The 27053-nt window shown below is 44.0% G+C and overlaps 2 protein-coding genes across 11 annotated transcripts in view; one reads left to right on the top strand and one right to left on the bottom strand.

The window, feature by feature from the left end:
- CDKL3 (cyclin dependent kinase like 3) overlaps positions 1-5868 on the bottom strand; it is a 43724-nt gene extending 37856 nt beyond the window's left edge. For 4 of the 10 annotated variants that reach the window (XR_012896362.1, XM_025181214.2, XM_075900394.1 and 1 more), the window contains exons 1-3: positions 5419-5856; positions 3378-3563; positions 952-1146 (exon numbers count right to left, since the gene is read on the bottom strand). Coding sequence is in view for 8 of the 10 variants with exons in the window: in XM_025181214.2 (XP_025036999.1) it covers positions 952-1146; positions 3378-3542 (360 nt within the window). In the remaining 2 variants the exon portion in view is untranslated. Of the gene's footprint in view, positions 1-951; positions 1147-3377; positions 3564-4579; positions 5371-5413 lie in introns of those variants that run through there. The other 6 variants (XM_025181217.2, XR_012896363.1, XM_025181216.2 and 3 more) reach the window with 6 other exon arrangements.
- A 5924-nt stretch (positions 5869-11792) lies between these two features.
- On the top strand, positions 11793-26657 carry UBE2B (ubiquitin conjugating enzyme E2 B). Its single transcript, XM_006116057.4, has 6 exons — positions 11793-11996; positions 18603-18683; positions 21065-21090; positions 22435-22524; positions 24800-24888; positions 26087-26657. The coding sequence occupies exons 1-6, from the start codon at positions 11953-11955 to the stop codon at positions 26213-26215; spliced, it is 459 nt and encodes a 152-aa protein (XP_006116119.1). The 5' UTR covers positions 11793-11952; the 3' UTR covers positions 26216-26657.
- The last annotated feature ends 396 nt before the right edge of the window (positions 26658-27053 follow it).

Raw genomic sequence — 27053 nt, forward strand, 5'->3', positions numbered from 1 at the left:
TTAACTCACAAACATCCCACTCTCCCTACCTCTAATATCATCAATTCACAGACACTTACCTTCCTTCCTCCCCCCCCCCCCTTCATCCCCCTCCTGTTCTGCAATGTGATTTGTCCTTTTCATATTTGTTCATTTTTTTTTAATTGTATCCTTTGGTATATATGGTTGTGACTACTTTCTTCCACTATTTGATCTGAGGAAGTGGGTCTGGCCCACGAAAGCTCATCATCTAATAAACCATCTTGTTAGTCTTTAAAGTGCTACATTGTCCTGCATTTTGCTTCAACTACCCCAGACTAACACGGCTACATTTCTATCACTATCCCTATTCTGTGGCTCTGCTTCCTATGGGGAGAATCTATTTAACTTAAAAGTGAAAAAGCCTGCTAGACCTGTTAGCAGAACACTGAACCCATGAAAGAGCAATTCAAATAGTAATGAAACCATTTAACAGGAAATTGCCAGCCCCCCTCCCCCCCCCCCCCATCCCCAGTACATACTGTCAGAATTTGAATTTTCTATGTTAGTCTACAGGACCTTAGTTTAAAATTTGCTTTAAAAATATTTCATTAGTGTGTTGCTGAAAATTGTAAAATCTCATCTCTAAAAAACTGCCCCCTCCTCGGCTGCTATTGAACTGCTATAACATTGCATAAACCCCCATAAATCCTAAGAATGGCTCTATCTGAATTCAAACAATGTGGACAAAGCCCACCACTGAGAATAACAGTACATAACCTTTTAATGCATTTCACCTTTCAGTGCACAAGAGCTTCACTTTTAAAAATTAAAATTCAGTTGGAAGCATGTAGGTCATTATTATGAAACTAGAGTTTCCTTAAATAAAAAATTAAATTTTTCAAACTCTGAAAGACAAAACACGATGTAAAACCAGAAAATATAGTGCCATTTTGTTTTAATCTTACTTTGTGGCTTCTATGGAGCACTTACATTGTTGCTGTGGAGATACTCAATTGCTCGAAGGATCTGGAAGAGGTATTTTCTAAGTCTTTTATTATCCAATCCATGACAGTAATGCTGTAGCTCATCTAAAATTGTATGATCAATAAATTCAAACACCAAATGAATTTTTTTTTTCTGTCTAAATACTTCAATCAGGTTGACCAGGTTTTCATGGCGAAATTGCTGTTGGTGAGAGAAAATAAAACATTCTACTATAGCTTTTCCATATTTATTTCCATTGGGACAGTTTTTCTCCTTGACTAAGATATGCTTGCAAAGCTAGATATGAAAGATACACATCATTTTGCAAATATTCAAAATTTTGTATTCTCTCTGTTCCAGCCTGCCTTAACTTCATTTAAAGGTTTGATTCCTATCACAAAGATGTGACTAAAGACATTGGCTGGATGGCCTGCTACATTCCACATCCTAATGACATAAAAAACCCATCAATGGGTACCATGAAGTGAGTTGAGCCCATGAAAGCTCATGATACCATCTACATGTTTTGTTAGTGTTAAAGGTGTTGCAAGATTATTTGTTGTTTTTTTAAGTTTTTCCAGTTATAGACTAACTCAGTTATCCTTCTGAATCCAATATTTAAAACATTGCTATTCAGCTATATCACCAAAATGAATCTGAAATATTATAGTGAATTGCTAAAACTTTGCTGTTGCCATTAGACCTAATTAAGAAGAAAATCCATGCTGTAAAGGTCCCAGAAAATCAGCCTCTTCTGTGGAACAAAAGCTAAAACTTTTTATAATATGCACAATTTCATATTAAGCGCCATATTTTATTTTTATTTATATTATAGTATTAATATTTGTAAAGTTTTATTAAGTTGTTTATTAACAGTCTACAAAGATGATGCGTCTCAACTTTTTAATGATAACCATCTTGAATAATTTTGGTTACCTTCTCAGTTATAGAGGTACTCATTCAGATTAATACTACTTAGGCACATGGAAATTAGTCTAGATTTATAGCTAGAGACTTTATTCCCATTGACTTCTATCCAAGTTGGAATATCAGGCCCTTAGCATAATCTAGCATATTGTATATTTGCCAAGTCTTAATTAAAAATTGATAAGGATCAAATTTAATAATAAATGGCCAGTAAGGGCAAGGAGTGGGGTTGGCGTTGAAAGTCAGACTTTCTGAACCAGTTATTTAATTATGAAAAATGAATTTAAATAATAGGCTTTGAATTTGCTGGATTGGCTGAGAGAGGAGGGCAAGCCTGGTGAAAGAGGAATCTGACCCAGGCCATCTCTAATATATTTAATATGAAAACATGTCTGCATTAGCATTTTTGCAAATGTTCCTGGTGTACTGCTTTGGCCTCTCATAAATCCACAAGGTTCAGGGTAGGTAGGTAAGTAGGAAACCCCTTCACTGTCACAAAATGATGTTGGGGAATCTCTGGGAGAGAATAGTCAGAGATTCCTCATCTGTTCCTAGGTGAAACAGAACTGGGACAATGACTATATCACACCCCTTGTGATGGTATAGGAAACTGATACTGGAGAAGGGACCTGGGTACTGATGTATTCCAGTGATGAGCAGCTCCCAGAACAGCCTCCTATGGGCTGCTGAATCCAGCTGCAAACATGGAGTTGGACTGGAAAGTCACAAAACGTGGTATTGCAGCCACTTTTGCTCTTTCTAAACACTTGCCTGATGCAGCTTTGGATTTAGTCCCAAAGAGAATCCACATGAGCTAGCTGAAGACAAATGGTAAATCGATGGCAGACTCAAGCATGGGACTCCATGACTTCCAACCCAATATTAAAAATGGAGAAGGTTTTAATTTTGTAATTCAAATATATATGTAGATTGGTAGAAATAGGTTAATGTACTTTATAGTTCTCTTACAGTTGAGAATCTTCAGCAAAGCTTCCATGTATTCTAATAGACTGACATATAATTTTGGGGGGACAAGTGGTAAAGAAATTACAAATATATCCACATCAGCTACATCAAAAGCTGACATCAGCAGACCTTTGTGACAGTGTATAAAAGTCCATTGGACTACACATCAGATTAATGGTTTGCAAAACTGTGTCAAATTAAAACCCCACCAAAATTCACATCTTGTGCATTCTACTGGTTTAAATATTAGAGAAACAAGGTGTATGGGGTTAATATGTTAAATATGGACTTTTTCACTTATTAAATTTCATGTAAAATCAAAACCACAAGTTTTATTTTTACTTTACTTTTTACATTCACTTTGTTTTAAAAGTCTTGACAATAAAACAAATCAAGCAAACAACACGTTTTTTCTTGGTATATTTTATGTATTTAATAATAGCCCATGAGTGATAGATATATGCCAATAATGATGTCAATTTGATTTCCAAGCACTTTCCTTTTTGATTTACAAAATGATTAAGGCAAAAGAGGCAAACCTTTAGAAACTTTATTTCTCTCATAGCAATTTTGTTGACAGATTTTTCTGGTTTCTCATAAAATATCTTAATGGCTACTATCTGTCCTGTTTCCTTGTGTTTGCACTTCATTACTGTTCCATAACTCCCCTCTCCCACTTTGCCAAGGGTCTCATACATCTCCATCTTCCAGTCTGATTTTTATTTCTTCATAGAAAGAGAAAATATTAAAAAATTATTTGAAGCAAACACTGTTTTTTAGTTTTCTTAAATTAAAAAATGCAGACACACTAGCAAGGTGAAATTACTTCTACAGATAGTAATAATGCCATTATAAAATTTTAAATATGTTTTTCTATGTATGAAATTTATGCCAGTAACTACTGTAATAGTCCCATGGAGCCTTATTTTACCATCTTATCTCAAATGTGCTTTCAATAAAGGAATTAACTACTGGATTTGGCTCATAGATAATATCTAGAAAATATTAAATAACATTACATTTAAAACAATTTTTGTGTTTAACTTATCAAAAGTAAAGGAATAAACAATGAAACAGTATTGTCTATGCAACAGTTAGTGTGATAATATTCATATCATTATACAATTCTAAAAAAATGTAAGAGGGTAAGGCAAAAAATAACAAACAAGAAGACTTTTGAACAACCAAAATAAAATCAAATTTAACATATTTTGGAAGGTTCACTCCAACAATGAAATAAACATCACAGTCCAAAGAGTGCTGATAAAAATTATTTCACTGGAATCTCTTTAGTTTAGAAAGCAGAATTTTCCTTATAATCTCTGTTTGGAATTTCTGAATATCACCACAAGTTTTTAATTTAGCTATCTTTATGCTAAATGTATAGCCTACACCATTTTTAGTTATTAAAAAGTTTATCTTCTTTTCATAGTATAGCCAAGGTGCATAAGATTGAGTTACTTTTTGAACAACTATTACAAGATATGGAGGGTTTAACCACGGCAAGAATAACGACTTCTACATAATTTGTACCACTGATTACCTGAATAGACTAAATTTGCTCTTAGCTACTCATGAAACAGGTGTGTAAGAATAAGAAAATCACAGTCCTTTCACTGACTAGTCAGTGGGACCAAAAATCTCTACATTTATTGGGGTGTGGTGAAAGCAAAACAGAATAACACTATCATTCACTCTCAAATTCCATGATCTGGAAACATTTAAGACATACCCTACCTACCCTACGTCATTTTATGGGTTGCAGGTGACTCTTAAGAATTCAGACAGACAGTGACTACCTAATGGAAGGAACTCTGCCTAGAATTTGCCACATGGGTCTCTCACCTGAAACTCTTCCCAGGAACCGCCCACCCCCACAATGCCTGAAAAAAAGAGAACGAAATCCTCCCTGAAAGCCTGATCTAACTGTCTAGGCGCTACTTAGTGTAGTATCTGCATTTCCCCCACACGGGGGCACATGATTCTTCAGGAATCCAAACCGGCCCTTCTTGCCAGTCACTAGGATTCTACACAGAGAACAATTCCATTCTACGTGTTGTTAGGTTTATTACACACCTGAGGAGGGCCCTGACTGAGTGACAGATACCCCCGAATCCCAGAGGGACCATGGCAAAACTCATCACTTGAGCCCTTGCTCTTGAGGCTCCAGAGCAAAATCTCCTTATTCTCCCCCCACAGCCTCGGCAACATCTCCTGCTGACCGGACCAGTCACCAGTCCCCACCCGGGGCATTCTTCCCTCCCAGCCAGCTGCCAGCCCCTTCCCCCAGCCCTGGCTACTCCCCCAGGGCAAGCCCTTCCCCTGGCCTAGCTACCAGCCCCCCTCACTCCCAGCTACCCATCCACTTCAACCCTTAGCCTAGCAACCAACCTCCTGCCCCAGCCCCCGCTACCCCTCCAGGGCACCCGCCTCCTTCCTCTCGCCCGGTCTAGCTACCTGTCCCCTCTGACGCAACCCGCCACCACAGCCTCCTGGAGGCTCCCGGTTGCCCTGCCAGCTCGGCGGTTCTCCCCCTGGCCGGGGCAGTGCCAAGCCCCAGCCTGCCTGCGCTAACCTGACCTGCTCGAGCCCGCTTTCCATGCTGGGCCCTTCTATCCCCGCGGGGCACGTCTCTCCACCGGCCCTGTTCCCATAGCAACCACCCGCTACAGCAACCGCGCTCCTAGGCTCCGCCCCGCGGGCCGTGGTGCTTCCGTGACTTCACCGCGTTCCACCCGGAAGTGACGGCGAGGCGCCGGGCCCTGGGCGGCAGAGGCGGGGCTGCTAACGAGGGCGGAGGGCGTGTGGACGGGGTTGCGGGTGTTGGGCGGTGTGATGGGGCGGAGGGGCTGGGCTTAATAGACAGGGCCACCCTGTCCCCCTCCCCCAGCCCTGCCCAAAGGACGCGTGTCACGTCATCGCAGCCATAGAGGTGCAGCGCCGTGTGTGCTCGCCCATCAGGCAAGCCCCGAGCCTGAGGCTGTCTGGGAGTTTGCGCTGGTTCTGCTGGTGCCGCATACAAACAGCAATTATGAACCGCTGATCAGCTCTTGCCCGTCTCTCTCGCTCTATAGGAACTAACCTGGCCTACTGAACAAGCTCGCTCAGCCTATTTTGTTTACATGCAGAAAGTGAGGCCGTAGTGTACCTTGAAATAAGCTACTCAAAGTGAGCTTATTTTTTACATTTGAAATGTGGCGCTGTCCGCACAGCGCTTATTTCAAAATAAATTGCTATTCAGCTGTCTTCCTTAGTCCTTGTACAACCAGGTTTACAGGAGGCCAGAGTAAGAAGTTCATTATTTTGAATTTATTTTGAAATAAACGGCTTCTTGTGTCTTGAGCGCATAATGTTATTTCAGAATAAGGGATGTTATTCTGAAATAACTCTGCTGTGTAGACATTATAGTAACAAATTAAGTTTAAGACAATGTCTCTGATTATTCATTCACTTGATGTTAGGTGCTTGGGGTGTGTAGGATTATAGACAACTGTCTTGTCCCTGAGGATACATCGACACTGCACACTTATTTCAAAATAAGCTGTTTCAGAAGAAATACTCTGAAATAGCATATTTCAAAATAGCATGTCTACACTATAAGGCCGTGGTCACCAACCGGTTGATCACGATCCACCAGTCGATCGCGAGGCCTTGACCAGTCAATCGTGAGGCGTTCGCTCCCCCCCCCCATTATACCGAGAAGCCCCACTGCCTACCTCCAGCAACAATGGAGGTAGTGCCGGCTTCCCGCGGAGTGGATGGAGGCCCTGCAGCTTTGCGCCACTTCCGGGGGTTCCGGAAGTGTGCTGACTGCTCCCCTCCCACAGGTCTGAGGCATGCCAGCACGCTGCGGGAGGGGGCGTCGGCCCCAGAGGAAGAGTCAGGTGGCTTCCCTGCATCGCAGGAGGAGTGCGTTAGGTCCGGGGCAGGCGTGCATGGGAGGGGGGTCAGCCCTGGGGCAGGCACATGAGAGGATGGCTCGGCCCCGGAGGAGGAGCGCAGTGGCTTCCCTGCGCCACAGGAGGGGTGAGTCGGCCCCAGGGCAGGTGCGTGTGGGGGTTTCCCCACGGGAGGGGGGAGTCCCTCCCAGAAGAGGCGCATGCCAGCTTCCCTCGGGGGAGGGGGGGAAATCCAGGGAGGGGGCGGGTGCAGGAGACTCCCTGCCCCCACTGGCACCCCGGCCCTCTGCCCTTCCTGTTCCCTCTTCCCTGCCCCCTCTTCCCATTCCCCAGCCACAGAACTCTGTCCCCACTCCTGTCCCCAGCCACAGAACTGTCCCCACTCCTCTGTCCTCAGCCACAGTACTCTGTCCCCAGTGGCACCCTGTTCCCAGCTGCAGAAACCTGTCCCCACTGGCACTCTGTCGCCTGCTGCAGAACCCTGTCCTCTCCCCTCCCAGAACCCTGTTCCCTCTCCCCTGCCCCCAGCCGCAGAACTCTGTACCCACTGGCACCCTGTCCCCTGCCAAAGCACCCACTAGCACCCTTCCCCAGTACTATGTCCCCTGCTCCCACCAACACAGTTGGGGCTACATTAGTGAAGCTTGGGGGAGGGGGTTGGAGAAGGGTTTTTTTGTACCTCACTTGTGTGGCCCCAACTGACTTTTCTGTGGGTCAGTGACCCCTGACTTAAAACAGGTTCCCTGCCCTTCTCAGAAATAAAGACAATGCAGAAACTTGTTGTGTTTGACATAGAATTTTATTTAAAAATGAAGCCTGGCCAACAAACCCCCAATTGGGGCCAAGCCCCCATCTGGCTACAGCATCATAACACTCCTGCACTCCCCTTTCCCCTAGGTCCTACATATGAGCTTATCATACACTGGAACCCCCTGCCCTGAGCCCCTCACATACTCCAACCCAAATTCCTGAACCCTAACATCCAGAAGTCTGTGGCTTGCTTAGTATCCTAACACTACATCTGACCCCAACACTGCCCAGCCTGGAGCCCCCTCCCTGAGCCAGCGTCCCCTTATTCACCTCCTCCTGCATCCAGATTTCCTCCCAGAGCTTGCACCTCTCACCCCTTCCCACACCCAAATCCCTCATTCCCACCCCAGAGCCTACACATCCTGTCTCAACCCAGTGAGGGTACGGCTAGACTGCAGGAGTTTTTCATGATTCTGGAGATATCCCAGAAAAGCTCTTCTGCATCCAGGGATGTTTGTTCTTCCGCTTTTTAGTGGAAGAGCAAACATGATATTTCGGTCACCCCTATATTCCTCTTTCCACGAGGAATAAGGGGGCTTCCAAAAGAAGGGGGTTTTCTGACATTTGGTCCAGTCTAGACAGGCCAAATGTTGGAAAAACCTCTTCCTACAGAAGAATTGGGGAAAAAAGCAGCAGTATAAGGATTGGGGATAGCAAGTGATGGAGAGGAGGAGAATAGAGAGGGTATGGCTTCAAGGAAGGGGCGGGGTGGTAGATCTTGGCTTGTTCTGTCATTTAAAAAGTGATCTTGGGTGTAAAAAGGTTGGAGACCACTGCTATAGGGAATCCTCAAAATTAGTCTGAGGCAGGCTTCCCTAATGTAGACTTGCTACCTCCATTTAGAGCCCCAGGATGGACTGAGGAGTAATTACTTTGAATGGCCCTGCAGAAGAGCTATTTTGAAATAGCAGCAGTGGACTATCCACACTACTGCTATTTCAAAATAGCTATTTTGGAATAGGCGTTATTCCTCATGCAATAAGGTTTACAGAAGTCGGAATAAGCTGTCCGTTATTTCAGATTTATTTCGAAATAATGGAATTGCTGTGTAGACGCTTGCATTTTTATTTTGGAATAACGGTCTTTATTCTGAAATAACGCTGCTGTGTAGATGCACCCTGAGACGCTGCTCCTGTCCTCCCCAGAGACATTGCAGAAGCCTGCATTGTAGACGTAGCCTTACAGTTTTATCACACCTCTCTTGATTTTTGGAGCTTCAGGGGGTAGCCAAGTTAGTCTGTTACAAAAAAAACAGCAAGCAAATGGTCTGGTAGCACTTTACCGTCTACATGTTTTGTTAGTCTATAAAGTGCTGCCAGACCATTTGCTTCTTGATTTTTTGAATTTTTCTTTAAGCCCTATTTTGGAGTCATATCATTACACGAGAAACTCAGCTATAATTTCTTTTTTAAGTTTCTAGTCCTCATGTTTGCAGGCGAAGTTTTGAAATGTAATTCAAGTATACGTCAAAGGCTTAAACACTAGATAAACAAACAAACAAACAAAACCCTACAATTAGAAGTGGTCAGAAAATTGAGATTTTTTTCTGTTGAAAATTTTGACTTTGTATCAAAAACCTAAAAACTGAAATGTTCTCATATGACAACTAGAAAATTTCCATTGGAAACAGACACTGAATTTTTGTTTTGTCAAAAAAAGAAACAAAAATACTCCCCAAAACAAATTTATATCAAAACTGTATTACCCAAAATATATTATTTTTAAATGTAATTATTTATAAGGCTATTGTGAGTTTTTGGAGCCTTGGGTCACAATATTTGAATGCTTCAGGGGATAGCTGAGTTAGTCTGTACAGGATAAACTTAAAAAACAACAGATTGTCTGGTAGCACTTTATAGACTAACAAAACATGTAGATGGTATCATGAGCTTTTGTGGGCACAGCCCACTTCTTCAGATGACCAGAGTTTATTTGAATGCTTAGGATTGGCACTATTGTAAAGAAAGGGGGAGAAACAATTAAATTGCACATCCCATTACCCCACAGCCTTTGGGCACCACAGAAACCCCTTCATGATGCAGCGGGGGAAGAGGCTTAATGGTAATTACGGTATGGCAATTTAAGACTTGAGCATGGTCTACATTTAAAATTTATATTGATGTAGCCACATTGGCAGTAGTGGGTACCTGCAGCTCGAGGGCTGCATACAGCCCATTGGGGCTCTGTGTGGACCTACAAGACATTTTGTTTACTGTTGCCCACACACAGGCTTGCCAGATTCTGCTGGGTTTTGTCCATCTTGTTTTTTAAGCTTAAAGCAAGGGCACATGAAGTGATGTATGTGCTAAAGTGATGTGTGAGAGCCCTGCACTCTCTTTGCAGCTCATCAAATGGCTGCTACAGTTCATTTGGCACACCCTGGAAATTCTAGGTACGCAAGTGCAGTTACCAAAACTACCCACTCCAAAGAGACTGTCTTTGTTACAACAATCCTGTGGCCCATTGAGATGAAGGAGGGCCACTCATGCAGCCCACTTATTAGCCTCGGTTGCCCATCCCTAACTTAGGACTTGAAAAATCCATACTTCTGAGATGCCAACCTCACCCTTAGTGTGGACACATCTTTGTCATTGAAAGAATGCTTCCATTGCCCTAACATATGTCACTCAGGGAGTTACTGTTTCTATACAGATGAGAAAACCCCTCTATCAGTGTAGGTTGAGTTTTTAGTACTGGGTTATGTTGTGGCAATATAGCTATACCAGTATAGTCCCTGTAGCATAAGCGCAGCTTCAACAATATGAGCTTCTTGGGGAACTGTGCTGGAAGCAGCATTAACTATGTCCTGAGTATAATATCCCCGACTAGGTCTGGTTTACACATGAAAGTAATTTTGGAATAAGTGTGAATTTAAAGCAGAGTAGCTATTTTCAAAAAGCTCCATGTTTGGATTTTTTTATTTTGGAATGAAATTGTCTTTCTCTGGTTTAATTCAATCCAGGTACAAAGCGTGAAAGGCAGGGAAGGGCCGGGGGAAGCTGCTGCCCACTTTCCCCACCCTACTGATCTATGAAGTTTTCATGCCCAGCCTCACACCTGGCTGTTGAGAGTAGGATAGGTGGGAATTTGTCAAGACTGCTCATGTGCCTAGGATGGTGATCACCAACCAGTCGATCGTGATCGACCAGTTGATCGCAGCGCCCCTAGGAGTCGATGGGCAACTGCCTCTCTTTGATCCAGCCCTGGCTGGAGCAAAAAGGGGAAGCCGCCCAGGTGGCTGCCCCTCTTTGTTAACTTGCTGGCGAGGGGGATGGGAAGAGGCATGCATCCCCAGCTCTTGTCTCCTGCTCCAGGAGGGGGCAGAGCTGGGCCTGCTCTGCAGAGCGAGGGCTGGGCGGGTGGCACACGTGGCATGGTAGAGAATGGGCTATGCCACGCTGTTCCCTGCGGGCTGTGTGCGGGGTTGAGGAGCCCCTTCCCCAGTGCCCTGCTGCATGGAGCCAGCCTTGGGCTCTGCCTGCCCCAACCCCAGAACCACTACCAGCAGGCAAAGGGCTGATCCGGGCAGGGAAGAGACTCTGCCCCAGTGCTACTCCCAGGAGGCTGCAAATCCCATCACAGGGCGGGGTTGCACAGAGGGACATGGGGTGATGGGGGGGGGGAGGGGAGAGTGAGGCTGGAACAGAGGCAAGATGACACTTTTACTTTGCAGAAGTTGCATTTTCCTTTACTCCCCACTTCTTTGCCTCCCTCCTCAATTATCTATTTGGCTGCATGCTCATCCTCTCGCCTTTTCTGTGATACTCCCCCAGCCCCCTTCGGCTCCCAAACTCCCTCTCGTACCCCCACCCCACCCCCTCTCCTGCCGCCAAACTCTCTTCCAGACCCTGCCAATGAATTAAGCTGTAAACCCCCTCTGTGATGGAAGCCTCTTCAAGCCAGGTGATGGGCAACACCCCCAGCTCCAGCGGCACCTACATGGGTGTGAGCTATTTCTTCATGTTCCTAAAGCCCGGGGAACCTGTCAGGCAGGGTCTGAGTGGCGCCTTCAGAGCGTTCTCCTGCCTCCAGGGCTGCTCCCTGCAAGCCGGGCAGGTCCGGGGACGCGATTCGCGGACAGCGCAGCAGCTCCCCCCACCCCGTGCGGGGCCGCTGCGCGTTCTGCGGCTCGACCGTCTGCACCTTGACGCCCCCCAGCGGCACGTTGGAGGGGTGGAAGCTCCCTCCCCCTCCCGGTAGTGGTGCGTTCCTCTCTCTCCGCCCTCCCCTCGGCAGAGCGAGTGGTACGGTCGCGGAGGAGCCTGTGACTTTCCCTCCCCCCGGCGGAGGGAGACGCCATTGCAGGGTTGTTTGTGTAGCCGCTGCGGGCTGGGGAGGGAGACCGCGGCGCGGTGAGCGGTGCCGAGGCTCCGTGGGGGCAGGGACTCTTTTCCCAGAGAGGATCATGTCCACTCCGGCCAGGCGGAGGCTCATGAGGGATTTCAAGAGGTGAGCGTCTCGCCTGGGAGGCTGCGCGCTGGGATCGCCCCCCCCCTCCCCGAGGGGGCACCAAGCTCCCCCCCGTGGGTCTCGCTGGCGCCCCGCTATGCCTTGCGCGGAGCAGGGCCCAGGCAGGAGCCGCCCTGCGGGGCTGAGCTCCAAGTTCCTGGAGCTGCTTTGTGTGGGGAGAGGGGTAGGAGCCCCTTCGGTCTGCATCCCAAGGGAGGCAGTGCGGGGGGGCCACCTCTCAGCAATTAAAATAGCGGGGAGACAGGGGGTCGGTGCACCCCCCATATTACCAGGAGCCCCCCCTGTGTGTTCCTGGAGGGCTCGGCGGGTAGCCCCCCTGTCGCTGAGGAGTGGGAGCAGCTCCTCTCCCTGGCGTGGGGATGGAGATGCAAGGGGGTTCCCTGTTTTGTTTCCGCCCGCTGCTGAGCTGAGGTTGGCCCCGTGAGCTGGGAGAGTAACGCCTAAGGAGCTGTCCCAAACCCACTTGAGGCTGGCACCCAGGAAGTGCCCCGTCCAAGCCTGCGATCCGTGCAGGGTGTAGGCAGATCCATCATGAATCCTGGGTATCTGCTTCAAGACCAGCCTGACCTGGTCTGGAGGCCAGTAGTAACACTTGGCTCTTGAACAGCACTCTCCTCAAAGGACAGGTCCATATGGCTGCCTTGTGTTTTACATGGGGAAATGGAGTCTGCAGAGGTGAAGCAAGTTGCCCAAAGTCAATAACAGAGCTAGAAATAGAATCCAATATGCTGACTTCCAGCTTAGAGCCCTATTCACTGGACTACATTGAATCCCTTAATTCCCCCCACTACATCAAGTATGTACTTCAGTCTAGGGCTTCTCCAGGTACAGGATTTAATCTGCTTTATCTTTGTCCTGTTTCTCCTCCCCTATGCTGGACTGTTCTTTGAGAGAGTTAATAACACAGAAACAAACTTCACTTTCCTTGAGAGCAGACACGATCTAGAATGCAAAAACCTCACTTTATGCTGGTAAAGGAAAATGCTGGTTTGTCAAAGGTCTGTTACTGGAGTTGGGACTACAGGATAAGCAGCCTTTTACCCCTGAATTCCTTGGGACGGAGATGCTGAAAGGACTTGGGTCTATATGGTAAATGCTGTTCCTACACATGCACATCAATAAGAAAGTTAACATCTCCTATCCCACTAAAGATATTGGTTAAACCTCTGCTTCTGTAGAAAGGAGTCTGTTTTTGTTTTTATTTAGAGTTACTTCCTCTAAAGTTCTCTGCTCATTCCTGTCTTCAGGATGCCTTATGTCTTTAAAGCAATAGCCACTCTCCTTTTTCTGTCAACATGAGAAATGTCCAAAGAGCCTTTCATTATATTGCATGTGGTCTGTTAGACAGCCTGTATCATTCCTAAAAGCCACTGTTTATAGACCAAGCGTTTATTTATAACATTTAAAGTAGTACATTATAATTATATCAGAGATTCCATGATGCAGTAACTCTCTAATATAAGGGAATTAGCTCTATGATGTCAAACTTTGCTTCAGGCTGGAACTTGACAGAGGAGAGAATATTGAGCCTGTAAATATTTATGCAGGTTTCAAATGCCCATCTGTACTCTCATTATTCAAATATCTTGGTTTTTTTAAAAAACATCTCTGGAGATCCGGCATCAACATTCTCTCTTGTTGGTTTTAGTAACTTTTTTGTGGGCCTGGAAGTGAAATGCTTAGTGAGTAAAGCTAAATTTTTCAGAGATGAGTTCCCTCATGGGTGGGACAGTCCTCAGTTTTTGGGAACCTGCCTTGAGATAGTTTTTTGGTGGTCTTCTACCCTTCCTGCCGCTATCCTCCCACTGCTGAAGAGCCACAACTCCAGCTGAAGTGAATAGAAGTGTCAGATTCTTGGCCCTTCTGAATGAAAGCTTGTCTCAGTCTGGGCACCTAATTATGCACACTGAACTGATAAACACTTCTGGACTCTTGTACATACTATTCTGGTTGATAACTTCTGTCTCACATTGTTTAAAATGTTGTGTAAACAAGGACCTTTTGCTATATATTAGCAAAAACATAGTTATATTCTGTTTAAAAATTATGAGTAGCCCTGTGGCACCTTAGAGACTAACAAAGTATAAATAGTATCATGAGCTTTCATAGGCAAAACCCACTTCATCAGCTCCTCTGTTCATCACCTGATGAAGTATGTTTTTCCCACGAAAGCTCATGATACTATATATATTTTTGTTAGTCTCTGAGGTGCCACAGGACTACTCATCATTTTTAAACAGAATATAACTATGTTTTTGCTAATATACAAATGGAAATAGAAGGTGCCACAGGACCACTTGTTGTTTTTAAAGTTACAGACAAACATGGCTACCCCTCTGGCGCTGTCTACACAGCTTCCCTCTTCCACAAAAGCCTGGGCAAATGAAGCGCAGATTAGCATACTGTCTCACTTCATTTGCATAATTAATTAGGAGCTGTTTTTGCACAAAAAGCACCGTCTACACAGCGCCTTTTTGTGCAAAAACCCCCCTCTTGTGCAAGAGCCGTTTTTCCTCATTTTTTCAGGAAGAACGGCTCTTGCTCAAGAGAGGGGTTTTGCGCAAAAAGGCGCTGTGTAGATGGCGCCTTTTTGCACAAAAACCTTTTGTGCAAAAAGGGCTCCTAATTATGCAAATGAAGCATGGCTATGTGCTTCATTTGCAGTATGCTAATATGTGCTTCAATATAGGCTTTTGCAGAAGAGGGAAGCTGTGTAGACATAGCCTCTGAGACTGTTTAAAAATGGTACATGCTGAGCTAGAGAGACTCTTTTAGCAACTGTTCCAGTTTGTCATTTAATTACATGTTATATACTACATCTGTTGTGCATGTAGAAAAAAATTAAAAGCTAATTGTTATAGGCTTTAAATTGTATGCTTTGTTTCAACATGATATGAATTAACGTAGCTGATGACTTATTTCCAATAATTTAACTTTGATAGTGTTTCTTTTTAGGGATAGCTCTATGTGCAGGTACTGCAAAATTACATCTGTAAGCAGTTGTCATATGTGTATGATACATATGTAGCTTTACACACAACTTTCTAAAACAATATTAAAATCCTGATTTGAACTTACAAAACTAGGAACCATTGAGTTGATGCCTAGCTGCTACTTACCTTACCTGTTGCATCCAGGCATTGCATTATTTCCCATTAAACATAAATAGGCTATTACATCTTTTTGCTTATACAGGTTGGGTCTCCCTGTTCGGCACCCTTTGGACCTGACCTATTCCAAATGAGGGAATTTGCTCGATGAGGGGGGGTCCCCAGCCATCAGCCTCCCAGTCTGCTGCACCTCCCTGTGGCTGGCTCTGCTCCAGCCCCATGGTACTGAGCTGCAGTCCTGCTGCTACCGGGCTGAGGTGCAGTGGACTGGCTGGGATTCCCTGGGGGTGTAGCTCCCCAGCTGTCATTGTCCCGCTTCTGCCCTGCATGGCTGGGGCTCCCCGGTGATGGGGCGTGTTGGCTCTGTTGCAGCTGTGCCCTACTAGGGCTCCCTGGGGACAGAGCTTGCTAGCCTCACCGCTGCCTCGCCTATTCAGGACTACCCAGGGATAGAGCTCACCAGTTCCCCCTCCTGCCCTGCCCAGATGGGGCTCCCCAGCAATGGGGCCCCTGCCTGCTGCTGGCCCCGCTGGTGGGACTCCTCCCCACTGGACTCCCGGCCAGCTCTCACTCCCCATGTTGCCAGGCCAGAGAGTTTAGGAGGTTTAACCTGTAGTGGTTTGTATAGAGGGTAAAAATTAAAGTAATTATGACACCAATGAAAAGGAATAGCTGGAAATAATTATTTTCTTATTGAAATTAGAGGTAAAAGGGAGATTTTAAATTTTGAAGGGAAAGTGTATCTAAATAAATATCATGAAACATGGAATGGAGTCTATCAGACTTACAATCTACTCATAGTATGCTTGCAAACTGAGATCACACATTTTTAAAATACAACCAGGCGGAGGTCATTTTTCTGTTTCTTTAGGCCGAGGGCAGTGTTACCTCTAAGGTGCGCACCTGTGTGGCTGCACACTACAAATTTTAGGTCCACCCACATCATTTTAAGAGCCCTGCAGCAGCACTCACTGCTTACCTTCCTGCTAGAAGGAAAGTGAGTGGTGGTGGTGGTGGCAGCAGCTGGTGAGTTCCTGGTGGCGGGCAGCTGCCCTTTTGCTTAGCCTGGAGCTAAGGAGCGTGAGGTGAGGCTTTTCCAGTGAGGTTGCTCCAGCTGGAACGGGCCTTGTGCAGCTGCTGCTTTACTCTGTTTGGAGCCAGGGTTGCCTGCGGTGAAGTACAATGGGGAACAGGACTGCGGTAATAAAAATAGCACCATGGGTGGCCTCTGCTCCAGTCCCAGCACGTGATCCTGCCCCGGGAGCAGCTGGGTCTGGGGCTGTGGGAGCTTCTGGGGCCAGGACCGTGCTAAAAATAGCACTGCGGCCCCAGCTCCAGCCCCTGCAAACTGCTTTCCACGTCGAAGGCAGCAGGTGAGGGAAGGGGACAGGAGGAGAACTAAGGGGAAGGTGGGTGAGAAGAGGAAGGAGCTTGTGCTGAGGGAAGTGGAGAGGGCAGAACAGGAGAAGAAGGGTCAGATACCAAGGGGCAGGGTGGAGGAGACACAAATGCCAGGGGGCCAAGAGGAGACAATGAGGAAAAGGGCAGGCAGGTGGAGGGGAGGGAAGGTTTCAGTGGAGGTGTTAGAAGGGAGGGAACAGAGTGATGTTGGGAGAGGAAAGGGGAGGGACAATGGGGCCAAGAGGGAGGGGAGGAGTGGGTGCCAGGAAAAGAGGGGTTAAAAGGAGGGCTGGGCATGAGAAAGGCAGGAGATGGAGCAAGTCATGTGTAAGTGCTAGAGTAGGAGTGGGCATGGGGGAAGAGAAGGGTGTGTGCAGGGCTCAAGGAGGATGAGGAGGGGAGCAGGACTCCAAAGGGCTGAGGGGAGTGAGAAAGGCTGGAGCCAGAACAGCAGAGCAGGGTGAGGGGTGGAGGGCAGCAGCAGAGGAGCAGATGGGGCGAGGGGAGGATGGAAGATATGGCAGCAGAGGTGAAAAAGGAGAGGTTTATAAGATATTTATTAATAACTTGGGTGCCACAATGGCATACAGCTGAACACATGCACATAAAATCAATACTGGTGCACAAAACAAAACTCACTCTGCTCATGGGTGGAAAGTATTAGAGGGAACATTGGTCAAAGGTGGTGAACTTTCTTTGGGTCAGAGCCACTGACCCACAGAAAAATCAATTCTGACTGAGAAGGAGAAAGACAATCCCCTTGCACAAGGGGCCCAAGCTAGTAGATTTTATATTCTCAAGCCCCTGCAGTGCAGCATTAGAGGGGCTGGAGCACCAGTGCAGGTTCCCCAATGCTGCGGGGGAAGCCCTGATTCTCGGGGGGGCTGGATCCAAGAAAGCCCAGGTCTGAGGTTTCCCACCCCTACTTTAGGCAGACATAGCAGTCAGGACCATTCAACTTCCCTGTCTGGCTATTAACTCTGATTACTGTGTGAATATAACGTTTGTACAGTGACCAGGAAAGTGGTGATGAGAGAGAAATTTGACAGATTCCATACCTGAATACTGTTTTTTTTCCTCCCTTTGGTTCATTTGCATAAAACTACAGAGAAAAACGAATGTAATTAGAGCATTTAGTTTTGCATATAGAAAAGGTATGTGAATGCTATAAATACCATATTGTTCCTAGCTCTTAAATATTTCTGGACTCTGTTCAAGCAAGTGAAGCTTCCAGTTCAGGCCACACATTCTCTGTAGTTAAAAAACCTTCCGTGTGTGAAATTTTGATTTAAATGCCAAAGCTATCTCTGAAGTACACTTATGGAGCTTGAGGCTTAGGTCTTGGCATGCAGTCTGGCAATCAGGTAGGAAGAAGTCATATTACTCTTTTTCCTGGCCAAAGTGGTAGGTAGCCCATGCTGTAGGGTAGACTAGCTGTCTGAACTGAACTTTCTCAGAGAACAGGTTACTAGCCAAAATAGGAGTATGTGGTCTGACTCAATTTGTTCAATAGTATCAGAAACATAAAAAAAACATGTGTCTCTTCTTCTACTAGGTACCAATATTTTTTTCACACAAATACAACTGATTGGTTTCCACAATAGATAGATACAGCTTAGATGTATCAATTTGTGATTATACATAATGTTCACTGCTGTAGCCAGCAAGTGTTGTTCTGAATGTTCATTTCATCATTTGCTATGTGAGACTGTAAACCCAGATGTACAAGACGTTTTATAACTACTCTTGTATTTGATGCTGTGCTCTATGAATGAGGACGCACATACTTCACTTATTTATTTCGTGTGGATTTGTTTCATTATATAGAAGAGAAAATCCTGATCTTGGTAGGCTTCTGTCTCTGGAATATTTAACGTACATATAACACTGAAGTATGTAGTCTGTGTTCCAAAGCACAGCCTGGATTCTCTTGTCCTGAAGGAGAAAATGGGTACAAACTCCGGATGCTTAACTCCTTTCTGTCTGAGTATTTTCCTGTATTGCCTGCGTGTGTGTATATATTTATAAATGTAACATGTATATCTTTTAATAGTCTAATTTTTTTAATTGTTAGATTGCAAGAAGACCCTCCTGTGGGTGTCAGTGGTGCACCCTCTGAGAATAACATTATGCAATGGAATGCAGTTATATTTGGGTAAGAGGATTTTTGCTCATTGTAGAGATGATACTAAAGGGCTAAATATAAGTTAAAAAATGGCTGATTTTGTGGTAGAGATGTAATAGTGTACTCGATTAACCGATAAGCAAAAGCGTGTATCATTTAATGCTATCAACTAGACACATTTAAATACAGAGCCCCAGCGGGGGACCAAACCCCGCTGCAGCTCTGAATTTAAATGGTGGTAGGAGCTGGGCTGCCTGTTTCTACTACCTTTTAAATGCAGAGCCGCAGCGGGAGTTGGTCCTGGATCTGGCATGAGCTGGGACTGAGCCAGGCTGCCTTCCCTTATCGACTAGTCCAGTGTTTCTCAACGTTTTTTTTTATAAAGTCCCCCTTTAAAAAAAAAATTGTAAGTCCCCCCAGTAACTAAAGTTTTCAGACACACACAATTTTTTTCTACCTTTGCAACACATTTATTTAAACAACTTAATCGTAGCCAGGCAGGTGATTAAATTTTTGAGTGTGAAAAGAACAAAAATAATAAAGCACTGTAAAACTTAAAACAAAAATTCAGTTTTCTCCAAATTTCAGTCGTGTTGATATACCCCCCCAGACTTCTCTCAAGTACCCCTAAGGTACTCATACCACTGGTTGCGAAACACTGGACTAGTCAATAAAAATTCTATTGACTACACACGTTTAGCAGATTTCCCGCTTCTTAACATTCCTATTCTGTGGAAATGCTTGAGACTAGGCATATGTACTAAGTCAAAATCCTGAGTCTGAGACAAACTGTCAGAAGTATGTTTTTATGGGGAAATAGGTTTGTATGGGTCTAGCCTTGAATACTGAGGCACGGTAGAGCAGTGGTTCCCAACTGCTGGTCCGTTGGCCGGTGCCGGGCTGCAAAACTGCTGGATGCCAGGCTGCAGCAGCTTTGGGGGCCGGGGCTGAGGTTCACAGCGCTTCTCCTTCTGCTGCGGGTGTTGGAAGAGGTGTGTCCTTCTCTACCACTCAGCCAACCAGTGCCGAGCAGAAGAGCAGTTTGCTGTGCTGCTGCCTTAGAGCAGCTGTGACCTGGGCAGCAGCCCTCAGCTGGTTGCTTGGAGGCAGTGCAGGGCTTGTTAAGATGGGCAGGGCAGACACTGGGGACTCTAGGGAGCAGGGCTAGTGCTGGGGGGGCTCTGGAGGTGGGGGGCTGGCACTGGTGGGCTCTGGGGACAAAACTAATATTGGGAAGCTCTAAGGGGTGGGGAGTTCTAAGAGGCAGGGGGCTGACACTGGGGCGTATTAGGGCATGTGGGGTGGGGAGGTGGCACTGGGTGGCTCTGGGTAGGGGGTTAATTTTGAGGATGGGGGTTGGCACTGGGGGGAATTCTAGAGGAGTTGGGTTCAGTGGGGTTCTGGAAACAGGAAGCTGACACGGAGGGGATCTGGTCGGGGGGCTTTAAGGGGCGGAGGCTGGCACTGAGGCATTTGAGATGGGGGCTGACACTGGGGAGTTAGGTGCAGGGGACTCTGGAGTCAGTGGCTGGTGCTTGGGGTGTCTAGGGGTTAGGGCTGGCACTGGGGGCTTTAGGGGGATGGGGAACACCCCAGCCCCCAGAGTCTCTGCAAACAACCAGCTTCAGTTGCTGTAGCCACCTACCTCATGGCTGTTTGCGGTGACTGTGGGGGCTGGGGTTTTTGGCAGACCGGTAATATTTTATTTGCATATGATGTTACTTGTCCGCCAAAAGTTTGTGAATGGGTTTGCCAGTCCACAGTATTAAAAAGGTTGGGAACCATTGCAATAGAGCATGCAAACAAAACAGCTACATTTTTGTTCTGATGTAGCCTTGTAATGTACTTTTTTTGTCTTTTTAAAATTTTATATCAATTCATAGTGAAAGTAAGGTGATTGTTATGTTGAAGATAGGGCAGGAAAATAAGAAAATGCAGGATTCCCTCTCAGAAGCACATACACATTCCATGTTCCAAGCAGACAAATCTAGATGTGTTAGTATTGACCAGACCGGTTTCCAACACACTTCTATGAGCAGAGCTTGTCTAGCTATATTACATATCCCCTAGATTGGAAACTAATTCAGTCTTTCTTTTATCATGAATTCTAGTACTTTGCTAGTAACCTTATTGCAGTTTTAGTGGAATCTGAATATCCCCATTGATTCTGGTCATCCTTATTTTTTGAAATACATGTATTGTCTTAGATCATTGTGAGAAATCCCCAATTTCTGGATTAAAAACTAGGTTTCTAGTTCACTAGGAGAGTAACCTCGGAAAGATCAAGGAGTTACATCTCAATTATTTACTCTTTAAATTTTATCTCTGTTTCTAATTTGAAAAGGGTGTGGGTGGGTGGGTATGGGTGCCTGTATAGAAGTAGATAATATATTTAAATTTTTTATTTCTAGGCCAGAAGGTACCCCTTTTGAGGATGGTAGGTAACTATTTTTTATCCCCTTCCTCTTTCATAAATGGTTCCAAAATGGCTTTCAAGAAGGATTTTCATATTTCCTATATATAATGCTGTGTGTTGGGGTTTTTTTTTATAATGCACACAGAACTTATTTCTGAATTAGAAAAAGCAAGCTAATAAACAACGTGAGTTGGTAAGGGCTTGCTGTCTAACAGAGACTTTAGTATTTTGATCAAAACTCCTGCCAATGCATTGTCTAACCTCTGTAGTGGTTGGTGGTTAACTGTAAACCTGTGAAGCAATGGCCATATCTAGAACTGTTTATATACATGGAGAGGGGAATGTTGAGGCTAAACTATTAGACAGTTTCATATATCTTATGCCTAACCACAAAGATTTTCACACACTCTCTGGCTACATATGGCTTTGTCTTTAGCACATGATTCTGATTCACATTTGCATTCTTTTCATTAAGAGCAGGAGGAAATAATCTTGATCTCTTTATAAAACAGTTTTAATGAAAAAAATCAAATTGTAAACGAACATGAAAGTGCTGCGTAAGTGTCATATCTACTGTATGTGCAAAAAAGGGTATATGTTAGTTAAAGAATTCTTTGTCAGAAACTCATTGCAATGAACTGCCAGGAATGGTGATTAAGAAGAGAGCTCTCTAGTTTTTATGCAAGTCAGAAAATGACTTACTGAGTTGTTTTTTTTATGGGGGGTGAGAAGGGAGGGTGGGTGGAAGTGGATGGAAATTGGTGATATGTGGCAAACATATTCACTGGTCCTTAATACATACAGTAAAACTCCCAATTGTCCGGCATCCAGTGGGTTCAGCACTCCTGATAGTCCGGTACCAACTGGAACTAGTGCTTCGGCCAGCCAGACAATTGGAGCTGCTCTGCCCCCGGCTTTCCCAAGTCCCCCGCTGCTGAAACTGACTAGCAGCTGACTTAGGGAAGCTGGGGGCAGAGCACCCCAGCTGCTCTGTCCCCGGCTCCCCCAACTGGAGATGGCATGCAGGCTGGAAGTTTGAGACCCCTAGCATATGGTTATCCAAAACTTCCTGTTACTGGCATTTTCCCAATATCTGGTAATAACATAGAAAATCCTCCATTGGTCTGAACTAAGTGTCAGTTACAATTTTTAGATAACTGAAGTTGTACTCTATTTAAATAGCTGTTTTTCTATGCATTGAGTAAGCTTCTAAATTTTACAAAGATGCTGGTGCTATTTTTGTTCATAGGAATACATATCAGTTTTATTAGCATTTGAAATATAAATAATGGGTTGTCAAGTGCACAAAGATGTTTTGATACAATTATAGCTACATGATGTTTGTATTTTTGCTTTTTTGGACAGGTACTTTTAAACTAATAATAGAATTTTCAGAAGAATATCCAAATAAGCCTCCAACTGTTAGGTTTTTATCAAAAATGTTTCATCCAAATGGTGAGTATTCATACTTGTATAGCCAAACCAAATATTTAATAGGATAGTGTGATGTGATATATCCTGTGAAGCTCAGCAATGTTTAACATTTTTTTCAAGGCAGATATACAGTACATCAGATGTTCAATAAAAATCCTGATGCTAGGAAAGTTAGTTAGAAGCTACTCCTGTATTCTGTAACCATTGTGTAGCCTTGTTAGCTAATGCAAATATTAACTGATGAGGAAATGAAATATTTCTGAAGATTATTGGCATCTTAATTTCTTATAGCCAATGTGTGTACAGGCAGTCCCCGGGTTACATGGATCCGACTTACATCAGATCCCTACTTACAAACGGGGTGAGACAACCCCGCACTAGCTGCTTTTCCCCCTAGCAGACCAGGGAGACGCGAAGCTAGCGCCCCACCCAGCAGACCAGGAAGACGCAGAGCGACTTTTCTCAGCAGACACCTCAGCTTGAGAATAAAGGACTGAGGGAAGTGAGGTGTGAGAGAATAAAACTGAGCTCTGGAGAAATGTTTGGCTAGAGTTTCCCCTACAATATGTACCAGTTCCGACTTACATACAAATTCAACTTAAGAACAAACCTACAGTCCCTATCTTGTACGTAACCCGGGGACTGCCTGTATTTGGGAACTCTCCATTTTAGCAAGAAGCTTTAGTGAGACAAGAGACTCAGAAATAAAGTCAAACATTTAATTGTTTTCCTTTTTTTCCCCCTTCTGCTGCTTTGTTTTTTAGAAGGTCTTTTTGAATCATCCTTTTTTACTTCCTTGTTCCACTGCATGTACCTGTCTTGAATAGGAGGAGTCTTCTGTTTGGCAGAGTAGACTGTGGTGTGTTGTATTTTATTGACAAAGCTTACCAGTGTTGCTTCTTCAGCCAGCTAGAATGATGATATAATTATGCTCTGAAAGACTGAATGAACTATTTCTGAAGTACTGCTGGCCCAAGCAGCAAGGGACTGAATTCAGACCTTACCTATTCCCTGTCACTGGTTACCTGAGTTGTGACTTCCTTTATTGTGCACATCTCTCCTTTGCTCTTAGTTCTTTTTCTCTGTTCTCTTCTTTCATCAAGGTTACACTTTCTTTATGTATCAGGGATGTGATAAATGGTTAACCAGTGGGGGCTGGAGCATCTCCCCACCCACTGTGGGCACGGGGCTGCACCAGCTCTGCAGGGCCTGCTGTGGACAAGGGCACTCCAGCCCAGCCAGAGAGCCCCTGTCCAAAGAGGGCAGAGTGTCCCCTGCCTGCAGTGGGGAAGCTGCTCCAGCCTAGCTACAGCAGGGGGGCTGCTTCAACCTGGCTGGGCTGAAATGGCCTCCCCCGCCTTAATCAATTAACTGGTTAACCAATTAAACAGGATTTGACATTCCTATTATATATTCATGTGTGTCAAAATCCTACACAAATTCAAAGGTAGCAAAAAATGTTAACTTCACTGGGAGTAGGATTGTATCCTTAGTGCCTCATCCTTAGTGCTTCATATGAAACTTGGCCTTGGGGTAGATACATTGTATCTTTTCCTCTTCTCTAATAAACAACAAAGGAGTGTAGTTATATCCCTGTTTCTCTAGAATACTAGTGCTCCTGTCGGGCAGATGCTGAATGAAGATCACTGGCATCACATCAGATTGATTCAGCACAGGGCAGATGTAGTATTAGGAAGGTTCTTCCATCACATGGGCCATGAGTAATGTAGGCATTCCCTCCCCAAAGTCAAATCTGCCTCCTCATTTCTTTGTCCCCAATGTGAAACATGAATAGTTCCAGTATCTCTTTTTTTAGGTATTTCATATGGCCATTTTACCATAGTATGAGAATTCCTCACAATCCTTTAACATAATTGCCTCACAATAACTGTGAGGTAGGAAATATTGTTATCCCAGGTTTATAGATGCGAAACTTGAGTCTCAGAGATTATAGACTTACCTAAGGTGACACAAATGAAAGTGGGATTTGAACCCAGAGCTTCCAAGTTTCAGACTCTAGCCCAGATGACTTGGACTATCCTTACAATGCTCTTATGTTAGTGAAAGTAAAGTATTTATTTGCTAAATACAAGATATAAAATCAGTGTCTGATTCTTACAGAGATGCTTCCTTAGAAATACACTTTATTTCTCTATCACACTTCCTAAAATGTTTAGTGAAACAGAAACTGAATTGTCATATTACAATATAAATAGTGCATCCATTCATGCAGTGTTTAATCACAACAGACTTAAGATGGCAAGACTTTTAAATAATCCCTGTGTTCTGTTTACAGTTTATGCTGATGGTAGCATATGTTTAGACATCCTTCAGAATCGCTGGAGTCCAACATATGATGTTTCATCTATTTTAACTTCAATTCAGGTAATTTTTAGCAAGCTAAATGTATGATGATTACCATTCTTCACAAAACTGATGACATAGAGACATAGCCAGACAGCATCCACACCAATGAACTGTACTCCAAAAAACTGAAACAATCAAGAGCTTGTAAACTTATTTGAAAGACTAGTTAGTTGATAAACTATATATATTCGCTATATTTCTAAGCAATAAAAATAATCCCGGCAGGGAATGTTTATAGGAGGACATTTATTTAGATTCTTTTTTTGACCATTATTATTCCATATATGATATTTGGTGTCTGTAATGTTTGTGTATTGAAGGCCAAGGTATGTGAGAGAAATTTTAACTATTTTATTTTGAAGCCTATGTTTTTGTTATGCATATGAAATTCTTAGGGAGCCAGTATTTCTAGAATCCAGCTAATTGGACTGTATTAATTTAAAAGGGAACTATTTCATATATTAGGGCTACTTTCGGGGGAATTCTGCACCAAAAAAAAAAAATTAAACTTTGTGTACAATGTTTAAAAAATTTTGCAAAAATTTACATATTTTGTCAAAAGAATACAATATAATCCAGTTTCAATTATTTTGGTAATTTATTTCAAAATACTTGTCGTCAACACACACAACAATAGAAATTTCCTCAGGAGTGGAGAATTAAAGAACACCCATGACAATCTAGTTCACGTTGTGGAGTGTAGGAGAGAACTGTGTTGGGCCCCCTGAACCCAGATATCTGCACTCCCTCTGCTCAGGGCCCAGCCCTGGGACACTCTTTGAACCAGACACCAGCACCCCTATCCACCAGAGCTCACTTGCGGGACATCCCCAGACCCTTTAGTTTCCCAGCTTCACTGTTTCCCCCTGGGGACATGGTGTGGGGCAGCCCTGCCCTTCCTTGCCCTTTGCCAGACCAGAGTTTTCCAAGCCCACTCCTGTACACAGAATGAGGAAGATGGATGTGTCACTGTGAGTGAGCTCAGCAGAGTCCAGTGGTCCCTGTTGACATCCAGCAAATCTGCAGCCCCAAATTTTCAGGGGAAACATGAAATTCTGCATTGTGTAGTGGCACAGAATTCCCCCAGGAGTATAGGGCTTGAGTTAGTTGTAGCATCAACATCTTTTTGTTCCCCCTAGTGGTTATGGTTTTCTTTAAAAATGAAATTATCTAGAACAAGTATCTAATTTTTTTTCTTTCCCCCATCCTCTCACAGTCTCTGCTTGATGAACCTAATCCAAACAGTCCTGCAAACAGTCAGGCAGCACAACTTTATCAGGAAAACAAACGTGAATATGAGAAAAGAGTTTCAGCTATTGTTGAACAAAGCTGGAACGATTCATAATAGATAACTACTTTGTTAATCTTCCTCCTCATAATCATTGTGTACAATTTAACACTCAGTAGAAAGGCTACCAGAAATTTTAAGTGCCACACAAGTTCTAAAGATTTGCGTACAAACATGTTTGCAAAAAAATTAAGCCCTTCAGTTTAGAAACTTTAAAAGCTTGTGTATCTTGATTCATGTACTTTTTATTGCATGGTATGAACTAAGTTATTGCTACATAAATTTGTAATATATCCTGTTTGTATTTTTTTTCCAAGTGTATAATGTTGATGTGGAGTTTTCATGAAGAATATACACATTTTGTAAATCTGTACTTTTTCAAATATTGAATGCCTTATTTTTGAATTCTTTAGATTTTTAAATTGGAGAAAAGCACTTAAAGTTTTTATATATAAATATTACATGTAAAACTGTTAAATACATAACCTCAGTGCAAGACTTTCTTTTGTTACCTTCCTTTGTATCTCTTTCAAAGGGCTTAGTTTTAGAGTTGAATCTTTTTCTCTTGATAAATACTAATATTATGCACTTTACAAATATGAGGAAGACTTTGCTGTGATGTGTTACTCATTAATAGTCTTCAGTGGAGACATGCCTACCTACACTGGAGCATAAATTGACCCTGTAAGTTTTCTCACCTGTATGAGTTAGGGAAGTATGTGTCCCATTTTACAGATAGGGAAACTGAGGCACAGATAAGTGACTTGTCCAAAGTCATGATGCAAATTGGTGGCACAGCTGCAAACAACCCATATCACCTGGCTCTGTCCTGTGTTTTGCTCCCCAGGCCATTCTTTTTCTCATTAATATAAACTTTATTAGAATCAGTTACATA

This window comes from Pelodiscus sinensis, chromosome 17 (assembly GCF_049634645.1).
Source record: "Pelodiscus sinensis isolate JC-2024 chromosome 17, ASM4963464v1, whole genome shotgun sequence".
NCBI classification, from domain to species: Eukaryota; Metazoa; Chordata; order Testudines; family Trionychidae; genus Pelodiscus; species Pelodiscus sinensis.